Source organism: Neomonachus schauinslandi, chromosome 1, assembly GCF_002201575.2.
Source record: "Neomonachus schauinslandi chromosome 1, ASM220157v2, whole genome shotgun sequence".
Lineage (NCBI taxonomy): Eukaryota > Metazoa > Chordata > Mammalia > Carnivora > Phocidae > Neomonachus > Neomonachus schauinslandi.
This window is the reverse complement of record NC_058403.1, coordinates 209,922,191-209,943,808: the sequence shown is the minus strand read 5'-3', so window position 1 is coordinate 209,943,808 and position 21,618 is coordinate 209,922,191. Positions and strand designations below refer to the sequence as shown.

Sequence of the window (21,618 nt, the reverse complement as noted above, 5' to 3'; positions counted from 1 at the left end):
CTCACCTTCGGACACAGCCCCACGTGCTCATCTCCTTCCTCACCTTCCTCTCCTTACCTGTTCTAGTTTGCCTTCAAAGCCCCATCCAAAGACCCCATCCTCAATTCCCTTATCCCCAACCCACCCTGTCCCTGGTACGGTTCTCTCGGCTCCTCCCACTCAAGTTCATGCTCCATCCCCATTGGCTCCAGCACCATCCCCAACTTCAACCCCCACCCTTACCTCCATTCAGCCTCCTCCTGACTCCAACCCGCGTCCCAGCCCCACCCTCGCACCTGTTTCCAACTGCACACTCACCCCCATCCTGAACCCCATCAGCTCTGCCTCCATCCAGCCCCACCCCAGAGGCTCCAGAGCTGTGCTCCCCGCGCACCTGCATATACACCTTGGCTCGGTCCAGAGGGGCCGTGCCAGTGCGGGACACCGCCCCAGCCATGGCTCCTGAGAGCAGAAACTTCCACAGGGCCCCCTTGTTATCCACTTCTAGGACATCGACGGGGACCATCAGCTGCTCTCCTGTGTCCAGCACCTGCGGGGCAGACCCACTCCCACCTGTACTCAGCCAGGCTGGAGCTCCTTCCCCGCATCTCCAGGAAGCCCCTCCTGGTGAAAGGCCCACCCTGGTCCCCACTGCTTGAAGGCGGAAATCCAGGTCTGCTTGGAGGGGAGTGGGTCATGCAGAGGGGGCAGGCAGCACGGCCTTCTACCCCAGCCTTCAGGCCGGAGGTGCCGGTAGGCCTGCCGTGCTCAAGCTCACCTGCTGTGATGGGAGATGTTCCAGGACATTTTCATGCACGTGCCCAAACACATACCCATACACATGTGTACAGCCTGGGTTCCGGGAGGGGGGCGGGGGCAGGGTCGGAGGTGGTGGGGTTTTGGCGAGTAAGGCTTTGACCCTCTTAAACAGGGTCTGGACGCTCGAGCAAGGCTTCTGAGCTTCCTCGGGCTGGGCTCCCATGGCAGCTGGAGGGTCAGGACACCTAGGTTCAAATCCCTGGTGACAGGTTTGCCCATCCAGCAGCCATGTGGGAGGGGCCAGCTTGTAAATTTGGGCACCAGGGCATGATGAGGTCACAGAGGCCCTTGTGACCTCACTGGATATGGTGGGCAGAGAGTGTCCCCCACAAAATATCCATATCCAAATCCCTCTAAACCTGTGAACTCCCCATGTTACGTGGCAAAGGGGAAAGTGAATTTGCCAGAGGATTTAAGGGCACTAACCAGCTGACGGGGAGATGGAGAGATTATTCTGGACGAATTGCGTGGGCCCAGTCTAACCTCATGAGTCCTCAAACAGTGAAGAGGGAAGCAGAACAGTCGGTGTTGAAAGGGTTCAATGTGAGTAAGACTCATCCGACCATTCCTGGCTTTGCAGATGGAGGAGGGAGCCACGAGCCGTGGAGTGCAGGCAGACCCTCGGAGCTGGAAAAGGCCAGGAAGCAGATTCTCCCCTGGAGCCTCCAGGAGGAGCTTGATTTTAGCCCAGTGAGATCCGTATCAGACTTCTGACCTCTAGAATAATACATTTGTGTTGTTTGAAGCCACCATGTTTGTGGTTGTTATAGGAGCCATAGGCAATGAATGCACTGTGTGTTGCTGTCATGGCGATGGGAGATAGACGTGAGGGAGAGTGGGAAGGTTCTGGAGCTCTGGGAGGGAGAGACATAGTTGGTCCCCAAGGTGAGACAGGCATAGATTTGGAGGCAGCCTGAGTTTGAATCCCATCTAGGACAACTCCTGCTGTGTGGCCTTGGGGGACTCGCTTTACCTCTCTGAGCTTCAGTTTCCCCAGGTGTAAATTGGAAGTAACGATAAACTACCACATTGTGTCAAGAGGCTGCAATGAGTCTTCATTGAGAGCGCGTCCATCCTCCATGTGGTTTGGTTCAAAAATCTTGATGTCATCCATGATTCTTTTTCTCTCATGCCCACACTCTGTCATCAAATCCTGGCTTCACCTTTAACATAAATCCGGAATCTGGCTGCTGCTTACCATGCCCGTGGCCTCCACCCTGGTCCAGCCCTGTGATGGATGACCCGGACCAGTGCAGTCGCCTCCACTCTGGGCCCTCCCACTCTTGCCCCCCGTCAGTGCTCCCCACAATAACCACCAGAGGGCGCCCGTGAGCACCGCAGTGAGGTCCTGCCCTCCTCTGCCCACAGCTCTCCAGGGTTCCCATCTCCCTGGGGTAGAAGCCCAAGTCCTCCGTGTGGCCCACAAGACCCTGTATGACCTGCCCGGTCCCCTCCCTGCCCTTCTCTCCTCCCTTTCTCCTCCTTGCCCATTCTGCTCCAGCCACATGGGCCCCCTCCCTGTTCCCCCAACACGCCAGGCATGATGTTGCCCCAGGACCTTTGCACTGGCTGTTCCCTCTGCCTAGAATGCTGTTTTCCTGGACATCACCATGGCTCCCTCCCTCACTGTCTTTAAATCTTCATGCAAACGTCACCTTCTTCCTGATGCTTCCTCTGACAACTCTATTTAAGATGTAAACTCTGGGGGCGCCTGGGTGGCTCAGTAGGTTAAGCGGCTGCCTTCGGCTCAGGTCATGATCCCAGTGTCCTGGGATCGAGTCCCGCGTCGGGCTCCCTGCTCAGCATGGAGTCTGCTTCTCCCTCTGCCCCTCACCCCACTCGTGCTCACTCGCTCTCACTTTCTCTCTCTCTCAAATAAATAAAATCTTAAAAAAAAAAAAAGATGTAAACTCTGCTTCCCCACTTTATTTTTATCCATAGTGCCTTTGCTTTCTACCTGGCTACACATACACTCACGTGTGTTATTTATTGTTTGTCGCTCTCCACTGGAATGTGGGGTCTATGAGAGCAATGATTGTTGTGTGTTTCACAAAACTGGGTCTGGCACAAAGCAGGTGTCCGGTAAATAGATGATGAGTAAGTGAGGGAGATAACGCATCAAAGGGCTTAGCACAGAGCCAGCGTATGGAGTACTTGCTCAATAAATGTAAGTTCTTTTCCCTTTAAAGATGTCAGTGATAACATCCCCTATTTTGTGGGTGGGGAGACTCAGAAAGAGAAAAGCAACATATCACACCACATGTCAGTTCCTGAGGCCCAAATGGTGTAATGGGATGTGAGAAGGTGGACAAGAAAATAGTGGTTGACTGGCCTGATTAAATCAAAGTGGTAACACTCTGTGCTGGGATGACTGAAGTAAAATTAGGAATGCCAATTCCTTGTTGGTAGCTGTGTATATCGCAGATGATTTCTCTGGGGGCATGACCCTGAAATCGTCATATCCTTTGACCCAGCAATCCCGCTTCTGGGAATATGATCCTCAGGACATAATTTAAAGGAAGTAAAAATACGAAATAGTTAGCAAGGCTTAAGTCCATCTTTGAGTGTGTGGAAAATCATATCTATGTAGGCGCATGCGTATCAGTTAGCTACTGCTGCATAAGAAATTACCCCAACGGTAGCAGCTTAAAACACAAGATGGTGACAGGAACAATTTTGGTCATTTGAAGACAGGCAGAAATCGGACCGATTGGGTCTACGAGCTGAGGAATGTTGTGTGCCAGCAACTGCCAGAAGCCAGAAGAGGCGGGAAGGATCCTCCCCTACAGTCTTCAGAGGGTCGTAGCCTGCTGACACTTTGCTTTCAGACTTCTAGCCTTCAGAACTGGCGGACAATAAATTCCTCTTGTTTTTTAGTCACCATAGCCAATGGTGGAAGCAAGCCAAGTGTCCACTGATGGATGAATGAATGAATAAACAAAATATGGTCCATCCACATACTGGAATATTATTCAGCCTTAAAGAGGAAGGACATCCTGACCCCTGCCACGACGTGGAGGGACCCCGAAGACACTGCTCAGTGAGAGGAGCCAGACCCAGAAGGACACATCCCGCAGGACCCCAGTCCCAGGAGGTCCCCAGAGGAGTCCCATCCACACAGAGAGGAGAGGGTGGGAGCCAGGGCTGGGGCAGGGGGTGGGGAGTCTGTGCTTCATGGGGACAGAGTCTCCGTGTGGGGAGATGGAAAGTTCTGGAGACGGAGGGTGGGGGTGGCTGCAGGACAGGGTGAGTGTGCTCAACTGAGCTGTGCACTTAAAAATGGTTAAGATGGTGAATTGTATGTGATGTCTAGTTTACCACAATAAAAAATTAAATCAGTCTAAAAACTGTGTCATTTTAAGCCCCCGGTCTGTGGTAATTTGTTACAGTAGCCCTGGGAAACAAATATCCTTATGTAATTAGAATACAGGAAAAATAAAAAGGGCCCATGAATGTGGGCTTTTCCCTGCCCCCACTTCACAGCTACGGAAACCGAGGAAGTCACTTCCTGGTCTCCTGGCACTGTGTGCAACAGAGGATGGCCCATGTCCCTTCCCTGGGGATAGTTTGAGGTGGTGCCACATCGACCCACCCCCTTTCGGTAAAAACCACAATGAAAGAGCTTAGAAAGTGTATTCCTTTTGTTCTTTTCCTTTGAAATAACACACACAGGCGGGGAGGTGGGACACGGTGTAGGTGGGGGCGGGTGGAAGCCACGGGGGGGGGGCCCTCCAGCCCCCCCAAACAACCCAGTTGCTCTTTTGTAGTCCTTTCATGGGGTTCCCCAAGGACTTGGGAGGAGTGATGGGAGGGGTCCCCCAATTATGCTAAGCTCAGAACCCAACTCTAAAGTGCAGAATGTACAGGGCCGTGGGGGGTGCTGCAGGCTTGGGTTATCTGAGGGGGAGGAATGTCAGCTCCTCTCTAGTAGAAAAATAGACCTGGAGTGAGTCTGGGGGATTTGGCTTGTTTTGCATAATTGGACGCTTGGCTCCAGGGAAGGCTAGTCTGTGTAGACTTGCTCTGGGCTCCCAACTCTGAAGCCTGGGGAAGAGACTGGCAGTGCTGGGGTGTGCTTGGGGAGAGTCTCCTTAACGTGTCCCCGGCCTCAGACTGACCCCTTGCCAGCCCCCAGGAAAGAGCGACTGGAGGTTATCATCAGCCTAAACGTGGGAAGGGAACGGAAGACACCGCAGAGCATTGTGGGGAGCATTGCGGGGGGCGGTTTCCCCACAGGCCAGAGGTGCAGCCATGCTGGGCAGGTGGCGGGGGTATCGAGGCTCTGTCTAGGCTGTGGGAGGGGGGTCATCTCCTTCCCCAGCTGCCGGCTTCTAGCCGTGTCAGGACTGATGGCAAGTCCCACGGGTTTTCTGGAAGCAGGAGGCCAGGACCTAGGCTTCCCACAGGCTCCTTAGACCCTGGGCTTTGTGTCATGGGCAGAGGGCCCTGGGCTCTGGGGTGTGTCTGGGACAGGGGCACGGGGGGATCCAGGATGTTGTGACGGGCCTTTTGGGATCTATTTAGACTTGGAGTCTGAGCATTCAGGATCCAGTGCCTGGGAGGATTCTGGTCAGAATCCAGAGGTTAAGGGGCTGGGATCCAGTGCTTGGAAGGGTGGGGGGGGGGCGGTGTCTACCTCCTATGGGTGAGGTTTCAGCTTCCAGTGCCTGTGGTGAAGGGATTTGGGGTCCAACAGCCGCAGTCGCTGGGACCCACTCGCTCTGCCGTTGGGCTCACATTGTGGATTTAGGAGCCAGGATCCAGCCGGTCAGGGCTTGGGAATCTGAGATCCGGTGGTTGGGGGTTGAGGGTGTAGTGGTTGAAATATAGGGAATCCAGTAGTCAAAGCAGAGGGATCCGGGACTCAGTGTCAAGGTAAAGGAATTCAGGAATCCAGTAGTTGGGGTGAGGGGATCTGGGATCCAGTGGCTGGGGCCCTGGGATCTGGGCATTGCATTGTCAGGATCCGGTGGCTGAGGCTTCTTGATATCCAGAATCCAGTGGTGGAGCTTGGAGATCCAGGGCTGGAAGCATGGGGATCTGGGATCCGCCAGTGGTTTTGGGGATCTAGGACCCAGTGCTGGATCTGGGGCCTGAGGGAGCTGGGGTCTGGGTGTTTAGGTATGGTGATGTGTGCTCCTGTGATTGGGTTATCAGGATCCATTAGTTGGGTTGTGGGGCATCCCATGGTTAAGTCATAGAGGTCCAGGACCCCGTGTGTTGGGGGGGCCAGTAGACGTGATATGGGGGTGTAGGACCCAGTGGGTAAAGTGTGGGGATCCTGTGATTTGCTATAGGGAGCCCTGGGATCCATTGGCTGGGCCATCAGTCTCTAGTGGCTGAGGTGTGGGGGATGTCATGATTGGGGTGAGGGATCTGGGGTGGGTCAGGCTCTGGGTCCCTCACCTGGACGTGACCCCCAGGGCCTGCTTCATGTTCTCGTAGACCACATAGGAGATGCTCACAGCCGGGATAACCTTCATGAAGTTGGGGGCAATGCCCCGGTAGAGGCCCCACACGCCCTCCTGGGACAGGATGTGACGGAGCAGACCCAGCATGGAGAGCTGGGGGGCGCCCTCGATGGAGGCTGGGGGGGGCGGGGAGGCCAGGTGAGGTGAGAGGGCCCCTCTTACTTCCCCCTCCTACTCCCCAGGGCTGGGCCTGTGGCCGTTGCAGCATGAGGGAGGAGGGTTAGCTTAACAGTGAGACCTACTACTCAGAATCGGGACTTCTCCTGGCTCTGGAAACGGCTGCTCGCCTTTTCAGCCCAGTCTTGAGGGCCCAAGTTTGGGGATGATTAGAAACAGAGAAGGTATATGTATGTGTGTGGTGGAAGAGGGTACAGACATTTCCTCTGCCTGGAACTCACTTCCCTGCCTCTTCTCCCAGCTCACTCTTCTCTGCCTTCCAACCTTCATGCCAAAGCAGGCTCTTCAGGGGAGCCCTGCTTGGTACCCCAGTCTAAGTCTGGCTCTTTCTCTTATCCTGCATTCAACCCTAGATCCATACTTAATTGTGGAATGATTTATTCAGCATCTTGCTTCCTCTCCAGCCTGTGAGCTCTTGGAGGGCGAGAACCCAGGTTTATGCACTGATACACCCCCAGAGGAAATCACGGAACACAAATGCTAAAATTCCCAAGGAAACTCCCAAAACAGATTCAGGAATGTGTGTGTTTTGGTGGGGGGAGAACCCATAAAAGAAACCTACGAGGAAAACAATAAACCCATACCCAGCCTGCCCCCCACCCCCCTGTACCCGGATCTTCCCTCGCCTTGCCTTCCTCACTGTAATCCAGCCTTGCAAATCAGAGCTCAAGTTAGCAGCCCTCCCAGCTAAGCCTGCTAGGGCACTCCTCCAGTACTCGCTGCATCGGCTCTCCTCGCTCGGTGGGGCGGGTAGGGGGGTGGGAAAGGGCTCCCGTTCCAGTGTCACAGATGGGTACACTGAGGCCCAGGGAAAGGTAGGGACTTTGGTGGAGGCCATCCAAATCCAGAAGGATCCCAGCTTGGGACCTTGCCTGGCCAGGAGGAGGAGCTGGGGATGGGGAGGTGGGGCCCCAGTGGTGGTGTTCTCTCCCTGCCCCATCCTCCCGCCCCGGCCTCACCTTGGGCCTGCATGCGGGTCCGGACCAGGGCCAGGGGGTAGCTGGCTATCTGGCCACAGGTACTGGAGACGGTCCCACAGGCCAGGAGCACGAGGATGCCTGGGTCGGCCGAGTCACAGCTATACTGCTGAAGCCACTGGTTCTTCAGGGTCTGGTGGGGGCGGAGAAGAGAGTAGGGTGTGGGTTGGATCGGAACTGGGCAACACCATGCACGACCCTGGCTTCGGAGGCCCCGCTGGCTGGCTGGTACTAGCTGAGCGCTCGGTACCTCCCAGGTGCCCCGCGAGCACGGTACCTGCATCCTGTCACTCAGGCCTCACCTTGACCCTCTGTGGGACGTGGGAGGACAGCCCCCCCCTTCTGCCCATGCCCTTGCCCTTGGGAATATGGTACCTCATGTAGCAAAAGGGACTTTGCAGTTGAGATTAAGTTAAGGACCTTGAGATGGGGCATGATCCTAGACCATCCAGGCAGGTCCGATGTCACCGCGAGGCTCCTTATAAGAGTCAGAGGAGAGGGGATAATAGAGGCAGAGGTGGGGGACGGGTTGGAAGATGCTGTGCGGCTGGCTCTGAAGATGGACAACGGGCCCACGGGCCGAGGCAAACGGGCAGCTGCTAGAGAAGGGGGAAGATAAGGCAACAGCTTCTCCCCCGCAGCCTCCGGAAGAAAGGCAGCCCTGCCAACAGCTTGATGTTAGCCCGCTGAGCCCCACCGTGGACTTTGGACCTTCAAAACGATGAGATAGTGAACGTGCGCTGTTTTAAAGCCCTAAGGTTATGGTCATTCGTTATAGCAGCCATAGGAAACTAATACGCTCTCCAATGTGGACACGCCACCCATATCCTATTCAACTCAAATCAGCTGACTCCCAACTGCCAGCATCCACAGTTCTGCCTGAGGACTCTTGCTGGACCCAGGTAAGGACCCAGCACCCCCAGCAGCGAGCAGCAGACAACTGACTTGGTGTATCAATACCCCAGCTCCCTTGCGTCTTGTGGGGAGGGGCACGTTCTATGCTGCCTCCAGAGGCCCCCCACCGGGACTGAGCTGCATCTGCCCACCATGATAACTTGCTTGATAACACGCCCTTATGGGTTCGATGGCATCCCCCCAAAAGATATATTGGGGTCCTAACCCCCAGGACCTCAGATTGTGACCTTATCTGCAAATAGAGTCTTTGCAGGTGTGGAGAGTTAGGATGAGGTCACCCTGGAGTCGGGTGGGCCCTTAAGCAAACATGACCGATGTCCTCATAAGAAGAGGAGATACAGAGACAGAGACACACAGCGGGGAAGACAGCCACACGGTGACAGAGGCAGAAATTGCAGGGATGCCCCTTGCTGGAAGGGGCAAGGAAGGATGTCCCCCTAAGGTTTAGGAGGGAGTGTGGCCCTGCCGACACCTTGAGTTTAGACTCCAGCCTCCGGGACTGTGACAGTAAATGTCTGTTGCTTTCAGCCCCCCACAGTTTGCAGTACTTTGTTAGGCAGCCCTAGGGAACAAATGCTCCTTTTATTTTGGTTACCTTACCTTCCTGCCAAACCACGTGCTCTCACATCCCTGCTTCCAGAGGACCTCAGACTAAGACAAATACCACCACTATCTCCATTTCATTGACAAGAAGATGAGGCTCCAGGGAAGTTACTTATCCATAGCCACAAAATAAGGGTGGGAGTCAACATTCAGAGCCACACTGCAGTCCAGAGTGGTGCACTTGGTTTTTTGGGCAGCCAATCCCTATGAAGCCTCTCTGCGAGGACCTTCTTTCTTGCTCTGGGACTGGGATGGCTCCTAGGTTTCATTTCCCATGTCACTTCCCACCCCTTGGTAACAGCTGCCCGGAAGTGTGTGGAGAGGGACTCAGGGCTGGGATAGATTAGTGATGTCCGGGCTGGGCAAGGAGTGGGCGCCTTGGAAGCAAGTGTTCACCATTATTGCCTTGCAATTTTAAGAGCCTTCTTTGGGGGTGGGCGCCTGGGTGGCTCAGTCGTTAAGCGTCTGCCTTCGGCTCAGGTCATGATCCCAGGGTCCTGGGATCGAGTCCCACATCGGGCTCCCTGCTCAGCAGGAAGCCTGCTTCTCCCTCTCCCCACTCCCCCTGCTTGTGTTCCTGCTCTCGCTATGTCTCTCTCTGTCAAATAAAAAAAAAAAGAGCCTTCTTTGGGGGCTGGAGCAGGATTTGCCAAATAGGTGTTGAATGAGTGTTTAAGAGGTATTCTGTTGAAAAGAAGTTCTGAAGACTGCGTAAGCATGGCCAACACTGGGTCAAAAAACAAAACAAAACAAATCAAAAAAACACACCAAAAACAAAAACCCAGTGAAATCGCTTTTCTGCAGACTTCTCAGAGCCTTTAAGGGACTAACATAGATTTTGAAACTCCAAGAAGGCACAGGCTTTCTCAAACCACTTAGACCTCCCAGCTCCCTTTTTGGGTGAAGAATGGATCAAATAAAGTTCGGTCTAATTTCTTCTCATAGCCCCCAGTGGCTGAGTCTTGCACTTAGGAAAAACCAGCCACATCACTGAGCTCTTGCTGACTCTTCGTTTCCTTCCAGCCACCCAAGACTTGCACTCCAACAGGCCAAATCCAGTGCTGCTTCTGGAGCTGCGCTCTCTGCACCCTCTGCCTTGTTTCACACGGCCTTGCTCATCGCCTCTCAGGGGCCTGCCTCGACCCCCTCCTGCCCACTGTTACTTTCAATTACACATCCTGTTTTATCCTCTTCTGAGAACTTAGCAAGATCTGAAACTACTTGTTGGCCCGTGGACTGACTTCCTTGCTCATTGGAGTGGGTGCCCCAGGAAAGCAAGGACTGCGTTGTTTTTATTTAACGCTGTCCCCGTACCTTGGGATGCTCAGTAAACTGTTACTGAGTGAGCAAGTGAATGACTGAGCAAGTGAGTGAATGAGCGGTGGTCTTGTTTCACGTGGCCACCCAGGTGCTGGGTGCTGGGTAAGTCAGGGACGGATGGCAGGTGCGGAGTGTTGGAGATGAGGACCGGCTGCATCATTTTGCGAGGCCCAGGGCAAAATAAAAATATGTAAGGTCCCTCGTCCAAAGATGATTAGGGATTTCAAGATGGCAACAGCAGGGCATTAAACCAAGAGCCAGGCCCTCTGAGCATGGGGCCCTTGGCGACTGAACTGGCCCCCTGCCTGTGAAGCTAGCCCTGTCCTGGACACAGAGACTTTGGGGGATGCCTGGGGACATCTAGGGCTGTGCTACTTGGAAGAACTTGGCGATCCCACCAGGAGAAGAGAAAAATCATGACCCTTGGAAGAGAAGTCAACCCCCCCCCCCATTTCTGCCTCTCTTGATAAAGGCCTTGAGATGCTGGCCATGGGGTGTGGTTTCTATGAAATGGGCAGGCCCTGAAGAAGACTTTGGCCGGCTCCAGTACATGCTCTGGGGAGACAGGCATCTCTGAAGCTCACATTCACTCTCTCCCATGATTCTGTGAGCTACGGTGGTCCCTGATCTTCCTGGGTTCCCAAGGCCCAGCAAGGCTGAACTGCACACGGAAGTGGAAAGAAATCTCACAGTGGTAAAAGTGAAAGAGTCGGGGAGTCCAACAGCTGAAAGGGTTCCCCAGGATCCCAAGGCCCATGGCGCTTCTCCACCCCTAGCTATGGAGGTTCACTGAGTCAACCCTATGGGAAAGGGGTGTCCCGTGGGCAAATCCCAGAGGGGAGAGAAAAGAGGGGGGCGGGCTGCCCACAGACCTCATAGACGGCCAGGTCGATGCCCGCGTAGGGAATGATGCCCAGCACATTGGGCAGGTAGCCGCGGTAGAAGGCGCGGGGCCCCTCTCGCTCCAGGATCTGCCACGCACAGTCCAGCAGCCCCTTGTACTGGCCTGTCCGGCGCAGGGTCAGCCGTGTCTTCAGCACCTGGGGAGGACCCCGGTTATCCCTGGGAAAACTGCTTCCAGAAACACCACACCCAGCAGTGAAGACACCTAGAAATAGCTACTCCTAGAAGGATCTACCCTGGCAATACCTGAATTTAACAAACCAGTTACTGTAGAATCTTTTGCTATCCCCAAATCTCTATACCTCGAAATGGTTACATCTCTCGGAGTTGCATGGCGGCCACTGTGGTCTCCCAATATCTTGCTCCCATCCCCCCTTAATAATAGAAACTATAATTTTCAGCAAGCACACAGCCACTCACTTTCCCTAGATATATGGCCATGTGACTAAGTCTTAGCCAATGAAACAGCAGGAGAACAGGCATGTGTGACTCTCAGGAAGTATTTTTAAAGGCAGGGAGGTGGTTCCTTCCTTTGTCTATTCTTCCTTATTGGCTGGAATATGGATGTGATGACTGGAGCACACGCAGCCATTTTGGTCCATGAGGTGGGTGTTACATTGTGAAGTGCTGGAACAAGACAAAGGGAAGGAACCAAGGTCTCTACCACTTTGAAGCCACCATACCTGCCCTGAACTGCTTACCTCAGACTTCATTTATGTGATTTGAGCTTTCCATCGCTCAGAATCCTGACACACTGCACAACCTGAAACCTGAAATAATTCCCCTGGGAACAAACAGCCTGGAAATCAGTATCCTTACAAGAGGCATGTCCATAAACAGCTGGCCCCACAGTTGCTGCCTAAATCGTTATGATCAACACCACCATCCCTGGAAGTCACATCTCAAATTGCAATGCCCATGCAGACTACACATGAAACAGCATTGCTCTAATGAGCCCCAGTCCAAATTAGGGAGAGGCAAAGTTACAATACCAATGCCTATCACACCACGGAGTAACGTGGTTATTGCAAGCCCCTCACCCTGCAAAGGGGCCTCGGCCAGAGTCCCTCCTTCTCACCTCCATGGGGTAAATGATGGTTTGGGCCGTGGCACCAGCCAGGGAGCCAGCCACAAAGCGCTCCTGCACGTGCAGTGTCTCCTGCTGCCCCCGAATGGCCCGCTTGATCTGAAAGTGGGAGACACAGAGGTGGACAGGATCTCAGGTCGTCCTGCTGTGGGCACCACCCAGGGGAGCAGATGTCCACTCCTGGGGGTCCTGCGGACATCCCCCGCCCCCAAGCCAATCCCACCAGCCCTCACATCTAGCTCACATCTCCCACACCTGCCCCCACCTGCTCATAGGCCATGAACTTGATAGCCGACTCAGGTGCAATCTTGAGTACGTTAATCCCATTGCCACGCCACAGGGAGCGCATGCCCCCCTCTCGGATCATGCTCTTTAGGCCCCCCAGGATGTTTAGCTTGTTGGTCTTGGAGGCGTGGACCTGCGTGGGGAGATAAGGTGGCCTTGGGGTCCCCTTCTGGGGCCCAGGCCTAAGAGAGGGGGTGGGTCTTTCCGGGGCCCCTCACCTGCATGAAGACCTTGAGGCGGTCCAGAGGGGCCGTGCCCGTCCGTGAAACAGCACCTGCCACTGCACCCGCCACCAGCTGCTTCCACCACATGCCGGTCAGCTTCTCCTGCTCTGAAAACTCATCAGGGACAGTCAGGCACTCACCAATGTCCAAGACCTGAGGAGGCAGGGACTGGGGTGTCACACCATCATAGGGGCAGGGAGATGTACCTCAGCCCTAAATGGGAGTGTCTCCCTCATGAATCCCAGGACACTCAGAGCATCCACCAATAAATCTCACTTAGAGAGCCCAGGAGATCCCTCTTGGAACCCTACCAGATCCCAGCAGAACATCCAACCTGACTCCCATGTAGGATCCCAATATCCCTCCTGGGCACCTCCACCAAATCCCACCAAAGGAGCCTACCCAAGCATCTACCATATAAAGATTCCTTCCAGAGCTGATCAGATCCCTTTGAAGGATCGCACCCAAGAATCTCCCACATAAGGATTCCAGAAGATCCCTCCAGGGCCATACAAGATCCCACCAGGGACCTGCCATATAAGGAGACCAGTGGATCCCTCCCAGGGCCTCAGCAGATCCCACAGGGAATCTGTCCCCAGGGATCATCCCTCCCCTAGAATCCACCTATAGACTTCCCAACCAAGTCTCTCATGGATCCCCAGGGTGGGAATGTCTGGATCTCCCAAGAGAATCTCACCAGATCCCACAGGTGGATTCCCCTACAGATGCCATCAAATGCTACTGGAAGCATCAATCAGAGATTCCCACCCAAAAGTGGGGGAATTAGAGCACCTCCTCCCCCAACTTCCAGTGGACCTCAGTGGATTTTCCAAAGAAGGTGGCTTTCTAATGAGTCCTTTCAGCAGCAGACCATTTACTGACGCAAAAAGAAGCCAGCAGAAGGGGAGCTGTGGGTGGAGGCTGGAGGCTGGGTGCCCTGTCTGGTGAGCTCTTCCTTCCCTGTGCTCCCATCTCCCACAGTCTGCCCCCAGGACCCCAAAGTCAGGTCTGAAGGGCTCCAGCCAGATCACAGACCTCCCCCAATGGGTCCCCAGTCCCCTGAGCCTGATCAGAGGAAGAGAGGACTAGAGTGTCATCCCTTGGCTGTTCCCAGTGGCTCTTCCTTCTCAAGACTCCTGACCCAGCCCCTCCATGCCCAGGGGAAACCAGAGCAAGGCCCAGCCACCACGCTAGGAAAGCTGCCGCCACCTCACCGTAGAATGTTTCCAGAAATAGACCACATCCTCCACATTCTCCAGTGAATGCAACAGGAAGTGGTCGCGCCATTCCTGCCAGTCGATGGTCATTGTGCCGTCTCGGTCCATGCTGGGGGTGCAGGGCAAGGTAGGGATAGAATCAGTGCAGGGGCTGGGCAGGGGGTGTAGGAGTGAGGTTCAGCTGGTTTGGGGGTGGACTGACTTCCTGTGCGCTGAGAGCTCGCCATTTTACAAAGGGGAAAACTGAGGCTCTGAGAAGTGAAGCATCTGGTCCAGGATCTGCCTGACTCCCAAGCCCACCCCTCAGCTCCACCTGCTCTGGGACTGGGTCTGGGGCCTAGAGACTCAAGGTGGCCAAGGGGCCCTGGGAAACTGAGCTACCTGGGATTCTGGACCCCCAGTTATTCACCTGTGCAGAATTTTCTCTGCTTGCTCCAGCGAGATGGAAATGCCTAGGGCTCGGAAACTCTGCTGGATCTCAGACACATCGATATGACCTGGGGAGGGGACCAGAAAAGGGTGTGCGTGGGGGGACCCTGGAGCCCAGGTCTAGTACAGCTCAGAATGGGGATGGTCTAGGAAGACCAGGGGATCCAGGAACCCAGGAACCCAGGATGAGATTTGCAGCAGGGTTGGGGGGGGGTCACTGACCCACTGGGATTAGAGAGGTGGAACTGGGCAATGTTGGGGGGGGTTCCTCTGCTCCATGAATGAATGAAAAAATGAATCCAGGGATAATTATGGGGGTCCTTATGCCATAGGGGATTGAGAGGCAATATTAGGGACCCAGAAAGGGTATGGGGGGTGTCTCTGCCTCATAGGGAATCCAGCGGCAATATGGGGCATCTCTGTGTCCCTTAGAAACTTAAGGGTAATAATAGGGGTCGCATCCCAGAAGGGAAAGGAGGTGGGATGGGCCCACGGGCCCAACCACCTAGCTGGGGGGTGAGGAGAACTCCCAAAATAGCTTGTGAGTCATCAGGGAGAAGTGGCCCTCCCCCTCCTAGCAGTGCCAGTTCTAACCCCATTGGTGTCTCCAGGGCCCCCGCAGCCCATCCCTGGGTCGTACCATCCTGATTCCGGTCCAGACTGTGGAACAGAAGCAACAGGCGCTGTTCCCGCTCCTGCAGGTAGCGGGAAAACTCCTCCAGGTCCAGCCCACCACCTGGGTCAGCGTCACTCTCAGGGGAGATGCCCTGGCAAGGGGGAAGGGACGAGGGAGCTCCAGGAGGCTGCTCCCAATCTGCAGGGGGCATGACAAGCTTAGGGCCCAGGAACTCAGAGCCCCCAGCACCTAAGGGGAAGTCACCCCTCCATCCGCCAGCTCACTTCTCAGCAATATGCCCAAGGCCACCGTAGGTCTACGAGCTGGAAAGCAGTTGTCCAGTTTGCCTGGCAAGCAAACTGAGGCTCTCCAAGGTCGAGTAACTTTTTCAAGGTTACAGAACTGGGAAGTGGTAGGTAGCCTTGGGCTCTTGTCTCTGAAAGCCTGTCCTCCCAGCTGTCTCTTAAAAAAACCCTGTCCATATGGCAGTTTCAGGAGCTCCCCTTAGAGACAGCTCTGGGCACTGTGGGGCAATGAGAGATCTAAGCTGAGCCCCCACCAGGCCTCTGGTTTCCCACCTGGAAAGTGGGAGGTTGTCCTGGAGGTCTCAGGATGCTGTGGAGAGAGACACTCCAGGGGCGTCTGGGGCTAGAGGTGTAGGGGACACCTGCATAGGCCTAGGGGCAAGTTCCTGCTTTGCTACATCCCATGCTGAGGGTGGGGTAGCCTGGGGCATTAAGCCAGGCCCGGGGAGGGCAGGCCTGGGAAATGTAAACGTAGAGAGGCTGGGCAGCCGGCTGGGAGGGCAGTGGATGCCCGGAGGAGGGGGGTAGGATGGGAAAGGGTGTGTCTCCTGAGGCAACGGGCAGGGTATGTCTTGGATGGGCAAAGAGTTCAGAGGAGGGTGTGTCCGGGGCAGTGGGCAGGAGAGCGGATCGGCTCCTTTCGCTGGCAAGACATCCCCCACCCTCGAGGCACCGGCGAGTGGGTTGGGGACCGGCGGTTGGCAGCTGGACTGCAGGTCTGGAGCCTCCGTGGCTCTGTCTTGGCGAACCCGTTAGGCCCAGACCCGCGGGGCAGGGGGAAGGGGACGGAGACGCCCAGGCTGGGCACCCGCACTGGAGTGCAGCCACAGGCAGTCGCCGGCTGCTGCGGCGGCGCTCCATTCAGGGGCTCGGGTTACCGGCGCCCGCAGGGCCGGAGCGCCGCGCGCCAGGCTGGGGTCCCGGCGGGGGTACCTGTTGGGTGTCGCGGTTCGGCTCGCCCCCGCCCAGCCGGGCCAGTCCCTGGCGCAACTCGCGCACATCCACGCGGCCATCCTTGTTACTATCCAGCTCCTCGAAGAGGCGACCCCAGCGCTGCCGCCGCTCCGCATCGCCCGGGCCCCCCCGCATGGCGCCCGCCCGGGGGGGGGGGAGGGGAGGCCCGGCGGTGGCGGCCTCGGTGGGGGCTTCGCGGCTCCCCCTCCCCCCCGCGGCCCCGCAGGGCCAGCTCCGCGGCCACTGCCACCGCAGCCTCCGCGCTGCCCGCCCGGCTCTGGCACTTGCAGGAGGCGGTGACTGCTAGCCGTCGCCGCCCGCGCCAGAACTTGCGTCTCCTCCCCCCCCCAACCCGCTTGGGGGGAGGAGGCTGGAGGCGGAGCCGCGGGTGTGGGGCGGAATGTCGGGATGCTTTGGTAGTGCACAGGAAGCACCAGAGTTCATTCTGGGGAGGGGGGCTAGAGAGGTCAATGGTCTCAACTCTGCTTTCAGAGTTCCGCCTTGCGTGCCTCGGTTTACCCTCTGTCCAAGGGCGCGCAGTAGAGGGATATCAGGGATTTGGTTTCCTAATCCCTTTCCACTTGACCTTCCTCCCCTACTATTTCTCTTTAGGCGCTAAAGTTCTCGTTTTTCCCAGACATGCTCAAGAACCAACCTTACATCATCTAGCCCTCCATCTGCCCCCCCGCTCATTTCACATTCCCCACTCGCCCACAGAAACAGAAAATCAGGAAGCTGTGCTACATCCCGCCCGCCAGCCTTCCTTTTCGGTCCCACTCAGACTGGGAAACGGAAGATCAACGTGCGGCTTGCTGCAAAGTCGGTTTCCTATTGGCCAGAGCTGCCTGAGCTGCGCCCGCCCGCCCCACCTGGGCGGGGCTTCTGCGGCGGCCCTGCGCTGCCTTGGGCCCCGGCGGCTTCGGGCTAGCTGGGCAGTCTTAAAGAGGCCGCGGCCTGATCCAGTCGCTGTGCTGACTGCTCTCTCCAGACCAACTTGCGGGTCTCAGTGTCGCAGGCGCGAGTGCCGATGAAGACCGGGAAGCCGAGCGCTGGAGGCGGGGCACCAGCCTGTCATGCTCGCTGCACCTGCCGAAAGTCCCTCCCACTAATTTCGGGCGCAGTTTCTTGAGTCACCATTAGGGGGAGGGGCGGCCAGACCACTTGGCGAAAAATAATAACAATAACTAACATTGATTCACAGCGTTGCACAATCCAGGCCTTTTACTCACCCCTCGCGTCATCCTCGCCAAAACCCTATAAGGTAGGTGGGACTGGCTTTCCCACTTTACCGATGAGGAAACAGAAGGTTAAACTGCTCTACCCAGGCCACATGCCCAGTAAGCGGCAAAGCGGGGATTTAACCAGACCTGGAATTCTTACCCATCGCTCTATACTCTAAAAGTGATTAATTTCCCCTTAGCCATTACTCTTCACCCTAGAGTCCCCAGGGGGTGGAGGTCTTATGATCACCGTCCTTTATCGAAAAGTACAGCCTCACTGAGGGCACGTTTAGTTTTGCCCAAACAGGTGTGCTCAAACACACCTGTGAGTCCCAGACAAATGGCCTCTTAAGGAGGTCCTAGTGGCCAGTGGTCCAGATGGCCTCTTAGAGGTCCCCTCACAGATGTTTTCTTTCTTGCAGGTGCCCCACAACATGGGGGATACAGATGTTTTCCCAGAGAAATGCCCCAAACAGGCATTTTCTCACAAGTACATCCCTGACAGGTGGGCCTCAATTCACATGAGCCTCTGTCCTGCCCACCCCCCCACTGAAGCTCCCAGGTGCTTCAATATGAGTGTGCCTCATGCACATGTTCTCAGGTCTTTTTTTCATTCGATCTCAATTCCATGCAGATGTTCCTCATACGAGGCTATTTCCTTCATTTCACAGGTGTCTTTCTCAACAGAAATCCACCCAGGAATGCATTATACAGCTCCCCTCTATCCCCAGACATAGGTATGTTGCAGTTAAGTATACACCCGTCTGGGTACGTTTCCATACATCTGGGTCCTATAAGGTGTACTAAAATGCAGGTGTGTCTCGTACAGGTCTTTCCAATATATTTCCACACAGGAATTCCTCATACAAGAGTTGTTCATTTCATGGGTGAGCCATGCAGATGCGTTTCCAAAGCAAATGTATCCTACACCAGAGTGCCTCAGTCAGGTGTTTGTCATAATGCAGGTGTGTTCTATACAGCTGTTTTCCACACAGGTATGCTTCCATTCAGCTATACACCAAATAGATGTGATTCAATGCAGATGTCTCCCATAGGTGTTCTTACATATCCACGCAAATGTCTTCTATACAGGTTGGCTCCTAGGCAGGTGTGTACCACACGGGTGTGTCCTTATTAAGGGCCACCCATTCGGGCCTGCCCCAGACAGGCGTGCCCCATGCACCAGTGTCTCCATGCCCGGTTTGTCTCCACACTTGTGCTATCCTACAGATGTGCCCGCAATATAGGTGGGAGGTCCCTCTTACACCTGCGCGCTTGCGCCCCTTTTTACTCTTCGGTATCGTAGAGTTGGGTTCCCGTTACAGGTGCGTCCCTGGCGCGGTCCCACCCCCCCTTTGGCTCCGCCCTCTCGCTTAGGCTCAGGTGCACAAGCCGGAAGTGTGCTCCTCTCCCAGGTGAGTGACTAAACTTTCCGGGTCACGTGAGCGGGCGGAGCTGGAGGAGTCCGAGCTACCGACGGACGCACCGAGGGTTCGAGCCAGGGACCCGGACCGGGAACCTGAGCAAAGTCGAGGACGGCTGGGCCAGGTAGGGAGGTAGGACGCGCGGCTTGGCCTGCCACCCCTTCCCCCCTTCCGCTTCCCTTTCCCCAGCCCAGGAACGCGCCGCCTCGAGTTAATCTTTAATCTCTGACCTCTGGCGGCGGGGGCGGGGCGGGACTGCGGGGTGCCCTGGGCGGGTCATCCCTCCCCTGGGCCTGCGCCCGGGTCTAGCCCCCTCCCCCACGCCATTCTCTTTCTCCCGCCCCAGGTGCCGGCTCGCAGGTACCCCCGGCCCGAGATGCGGTAGAAGCAGCGCGCGCGAGAAGCCCGGTCCCCGGTGCCACCAGCCCGTCGCCCGGCCCATGGCGAGCCCCGGCCTGGGGCTGCTTCTGGCGCTCGGCCTGCCGCTGCTGCCGGCCCGCTGGGGCCGGGCCTGGGGGCAAAGTAGGTACCGGCTAGAGGTTGGGGGGGCGCGGGGCGGGGCTTAGAAGCGCGGGTTACCTGGGCCCTGGAGAGGTCAAGAACTGGGGAGCGGTCATGGGATACCTTGAGAGGAGTCTACAGGGTCGATCAGGGGTAGGGGCTCCCTTGGACGATTGGAGCTGGTGTAGAATTCCTGAGTTCCTGAGGAAGGCGGAATTGTGGGCTGGGGAGAGGAGCCTGTGTACCTGAGTCTCAGGGTGGTTGAAGTGTTTTGAGCGGACTGGGAGCCAGGAGGAGGCCTGCCTGGGAGGAGGCCTCTGATCCCAGGTTGACCAGGCTGGTCATAGGTGTGGACCCAACCATTTAGTCCTTCTATTTCAGTTTCTGGAGCCTGGGGGGGAGGTGTGAGTCAGACACTCCAGGGAAACGCAGGATCCACCCAGATCCTTAAGGGCCGAGGGAGGGCTGGAGAGGTGGTGGGGGGAGGGCAGGGTCCGGCTTCCAGACACCATCCATTATAGCAGACCCCAACTCAGCACAAACTGCAAACTACTGTAGGCTGATTGCTCACTGCTGGGCTTTGCTGGGTTGGGGGGGGCTAAAGGAGCAGAAGCGACTGGGCCAGCCCCTGCATGCAGGGCACCCACAGTCTCTACCAGAATGGAAGACTCAGAAAAGCAGAGTTCTAACTGAGAGATGCCCAAGGAAGGTGCATTTGTGCCAAGATGGGAAGGATAGATAAGGATTAATTTGTCCTCTCTACCCGCCCCCCACCCCCACAGCGCTGGACCCCCCTATAAATGAGAACGGCACCATTACACCCTCTGACCCAGGCTCTGGCTCCAATGGGGCCCTGGTGAGTTGGGGTTTTATGCAGGAGGAGGGCAACAGCAATGTTATTCAAGTATCCCACATGAAGCAGGTGAAGGGGCCCAGACTCCCAGAGGTGGCAGGTGCTTGGGAGGGGGATCCCAGGCATGGCAGGTGGGAGCCCGGGAGCCCCACATTTGATTGATGGGAATCGGGAATCCTGGATGGAGGTACCATACCCCCAAAAATGGCAGGCGTTGTGGGGTGGGAGGTTGGTGGGGGGGGGGCATTAGGAGCCCTGGATGCTTCTCAGGTGAGGGTGGACAGAATCTCCTGGCTCAGGTGGGCAACCTGTCCCCTCTACTGCAGTCCCAGGCTGCCATCACTGCCATCATTGTGGTCTTCTCCCTCCTGGGCGCCCTGCTTCTGGCCGTGGTGCTGGTGTTGCTGGTGCGAAAACTGCGTGAGAAGAGGCAGACAGAGGGCACCTACCGGCCCAGCAGCGAGGAGCAGGTGGGTGCCCGCGTGCCGCCGCCCCCCAACCTCAAGCTGCCGCCTGAGGAGCGGCTCATCTGAATGCTGGGGCCTGCTGCAGCTGCCACAACTGCCTAGGACCACCCAGTGCTCGCTCACACACAGCAGCTGCCACCAAGACAACAGCCTCTGATGGTCCAGGAGGACTTGGGGGGGCCAGGGGGCACCTGCCTGGCAGGCTCGGTGAAGCATGCCGCCTCTGCTTGACTCTGCCTGCAGTTGGGGATGCCGGGGCTGGGGGCCCGCCTCCGCGCTTGCTGCCCCATCTCCGCTCGGCCGTCTGTCCTGCTGCCACACAGGCCCGACAAATCCTCTCCTTTCTTTCAGTTCAACCATGCAGCCGAGGCCCGGGCTCCCCAGGACTCCAAGGAGACGGTGCGGGGCTGCCTGCCCATCTAGGTCTCCTTTTCTATCCGTCTGCCTTGCTGTGTGACCTTGGGGGAAGGCAGAGCCCTCTCTGGGCAATCAAACCTAGCCAGTGCTTAAGAATAGAAGGGAAGAAGGTGCTTTAAAGACTCTGTCCCTGAGGGTGAGGGAGAGTGTGCTGCTCACATTTTATATATATACATACAGTCAGTAGTGAGATGTAACAAAACCTTTTTCTTCTTGAGCTGATGGGGGCAGGAATTAGTCTAGATGGAGGGAACAAACTCAGGACTCATAGGCTGTTGAGAGATGAATTGTAAGGTTGCAAGGATCCTAGGGCTGGGAGGGCTTCCTGGAAGGGAGGGGCTTCCAGCTGCACCTGAGAGCCAGCTGGAGGCTGCCCCAGGAGGAAGGTAGTGGATGGGGTACGTTTCTGAGCAGAGAGAGGGCCCCCAGATAAACTCACCAGGAAAACCAGCTTT

General features: G+C 56.3%; 3 protein-coding genes across 4 annotated transcripts in view; 1 reads left to right on the top strand and 2 right to left on the bottom strand.

Annotated features, from left to right (window-relative positions):
• Nucleotides 1–961, bottom strand: part of SLC25A41 (solute carrier family 25 member 41) — a 5,286-nt gene extending 4,325 nt beyond the window's left edge. Inside the window, exons 1-2 of the mRNA XM_021705330.2 lie at nucleotides 758–961; nucleotides 374–529 (exon numbers count right to left, since the gene is read on the bottom strand). Coding sequence (XP_021561005.1) covers nucleotides 374–529; nucleotides 758–961 — 360 coding nt within the window. The remainder of the gene's footprint in view (nucleotides 1–373; nucleotides 530–757) is intronic.
• A 3,477-nt stretch (nucleotides 962–4,438) lies between these two features.
• SLC25A23 (solute carrier family 25 member 23) lies at nucleotides 4,439–16,557 on the bottom strand. Its single transcript, XM_044918435.1, has 11 exons — nucleotides 16,261–16,557; nucleotides 15,047–15,173; nucleotides 14,387–14,474; nucleotides 13,975–14,086; nucleotides 12,755–12,913; nucleotides 12,517–12,669; nucleotides 12,243–12,350; nucleotides 11,134–11,301; nucleotides 7,406–7,556; nucleotides 6,205–6,385; nucleotides 4,439–5,838 (listed from the first exon to the last, which is right to left on the bottom strand). The coding sequence occupies exons 1-11, from the start codon at nucleotides 16,414–16,416 to the stop codon at nucleotides 5,532–5,534; spliced, it is 1,710 nt and encodes a 569-aa protein (XP_044774370.1). The 5' UTR covers nucleotides 16,417–16,557; the 3' UTR covers nucleotides 4,439–5,531.
• Nucleotides 16,558–18,950: 2,393 nt separating this feature from the next.
• On the top strand, nucleotides 18,951–21,355 carry CRB3 (crumbs cell polarity complex component 3). Of its 2 annotated transcripts, none has more exons than XM_021705239.2 (5): nucleotides 18,951–19,049; nucleotides 19,272–19,447; nucleotides 20,209–20,282; nucleotides 20,606–20,749; nucleotides 21,098–21,355. In XM_021705239.2, exons 2-5 carry the CDS (start codon nucleotides 19,366–19,368, stop codon nucleotides 21,167–21,169), a joined length of 372 nt encoding a protein of 123 aa, XP_021560914.1. In that variant the 5' UTR covers nucleotides 18,951–19,049; nucleotides 19,272–19,365; the 3' UTR covers nucleotides 21,170–21,355. The 2 variants fall into 2 exon arrangements, with proteins under 2 accessions (XP_021560914.1, XP_021560915.1); XM_021705240.1 differs by having other exon boundaries at nucleotides 18,951–19,057.
• Nucleotides 21,356–21,618: the final 263 nt, after the last annotated feature.

Coding starts and splice junctions, on each gene's coding strand:
- CRB3 (XM_021705239.2), top strand. CDS start 19,366: ATGGCGAGCCCCGGCCTGGGGCTGCTTCTGGCGCTCGGCCTGCCGCTG. Junction 19,448..20,208: donor GGGCCGGGCCTGGGGGCAAA/GTAGGTACCGGC, acceptor CCACCCCCACAG/CGCTGGACCCCCCTATAAAT. Junction 20,283..20,605: donor CTGGCTCCAATGGGGCCCTG/GTGAGTTGGGGT, acceptor CCTCTACTGCAG/TCCCAGGCTGCCATCACTGC.
- SLC25A23 (XM_044918435.1), bottom strand. CDS start 16,416: ATGCGGGGGGGCCCGGGCGATGCGGAGCGGCGGCAGCGCTGGGGTCGC. Junction 14,475..15,046: donor TCTGGACCGGAATCAGGATG/GTACGACCCAGG, acceptor TCCCCTCCCCAG/GTCATATCGATGTGTCTGAG. Junction 5,839..6,204: donor GCCCTGGGGGTCACGTCCAG/GTGAGGGACCCA, acceptor GGCGGATCCCAG/ATCCCCATGCTTCCAGCCCT.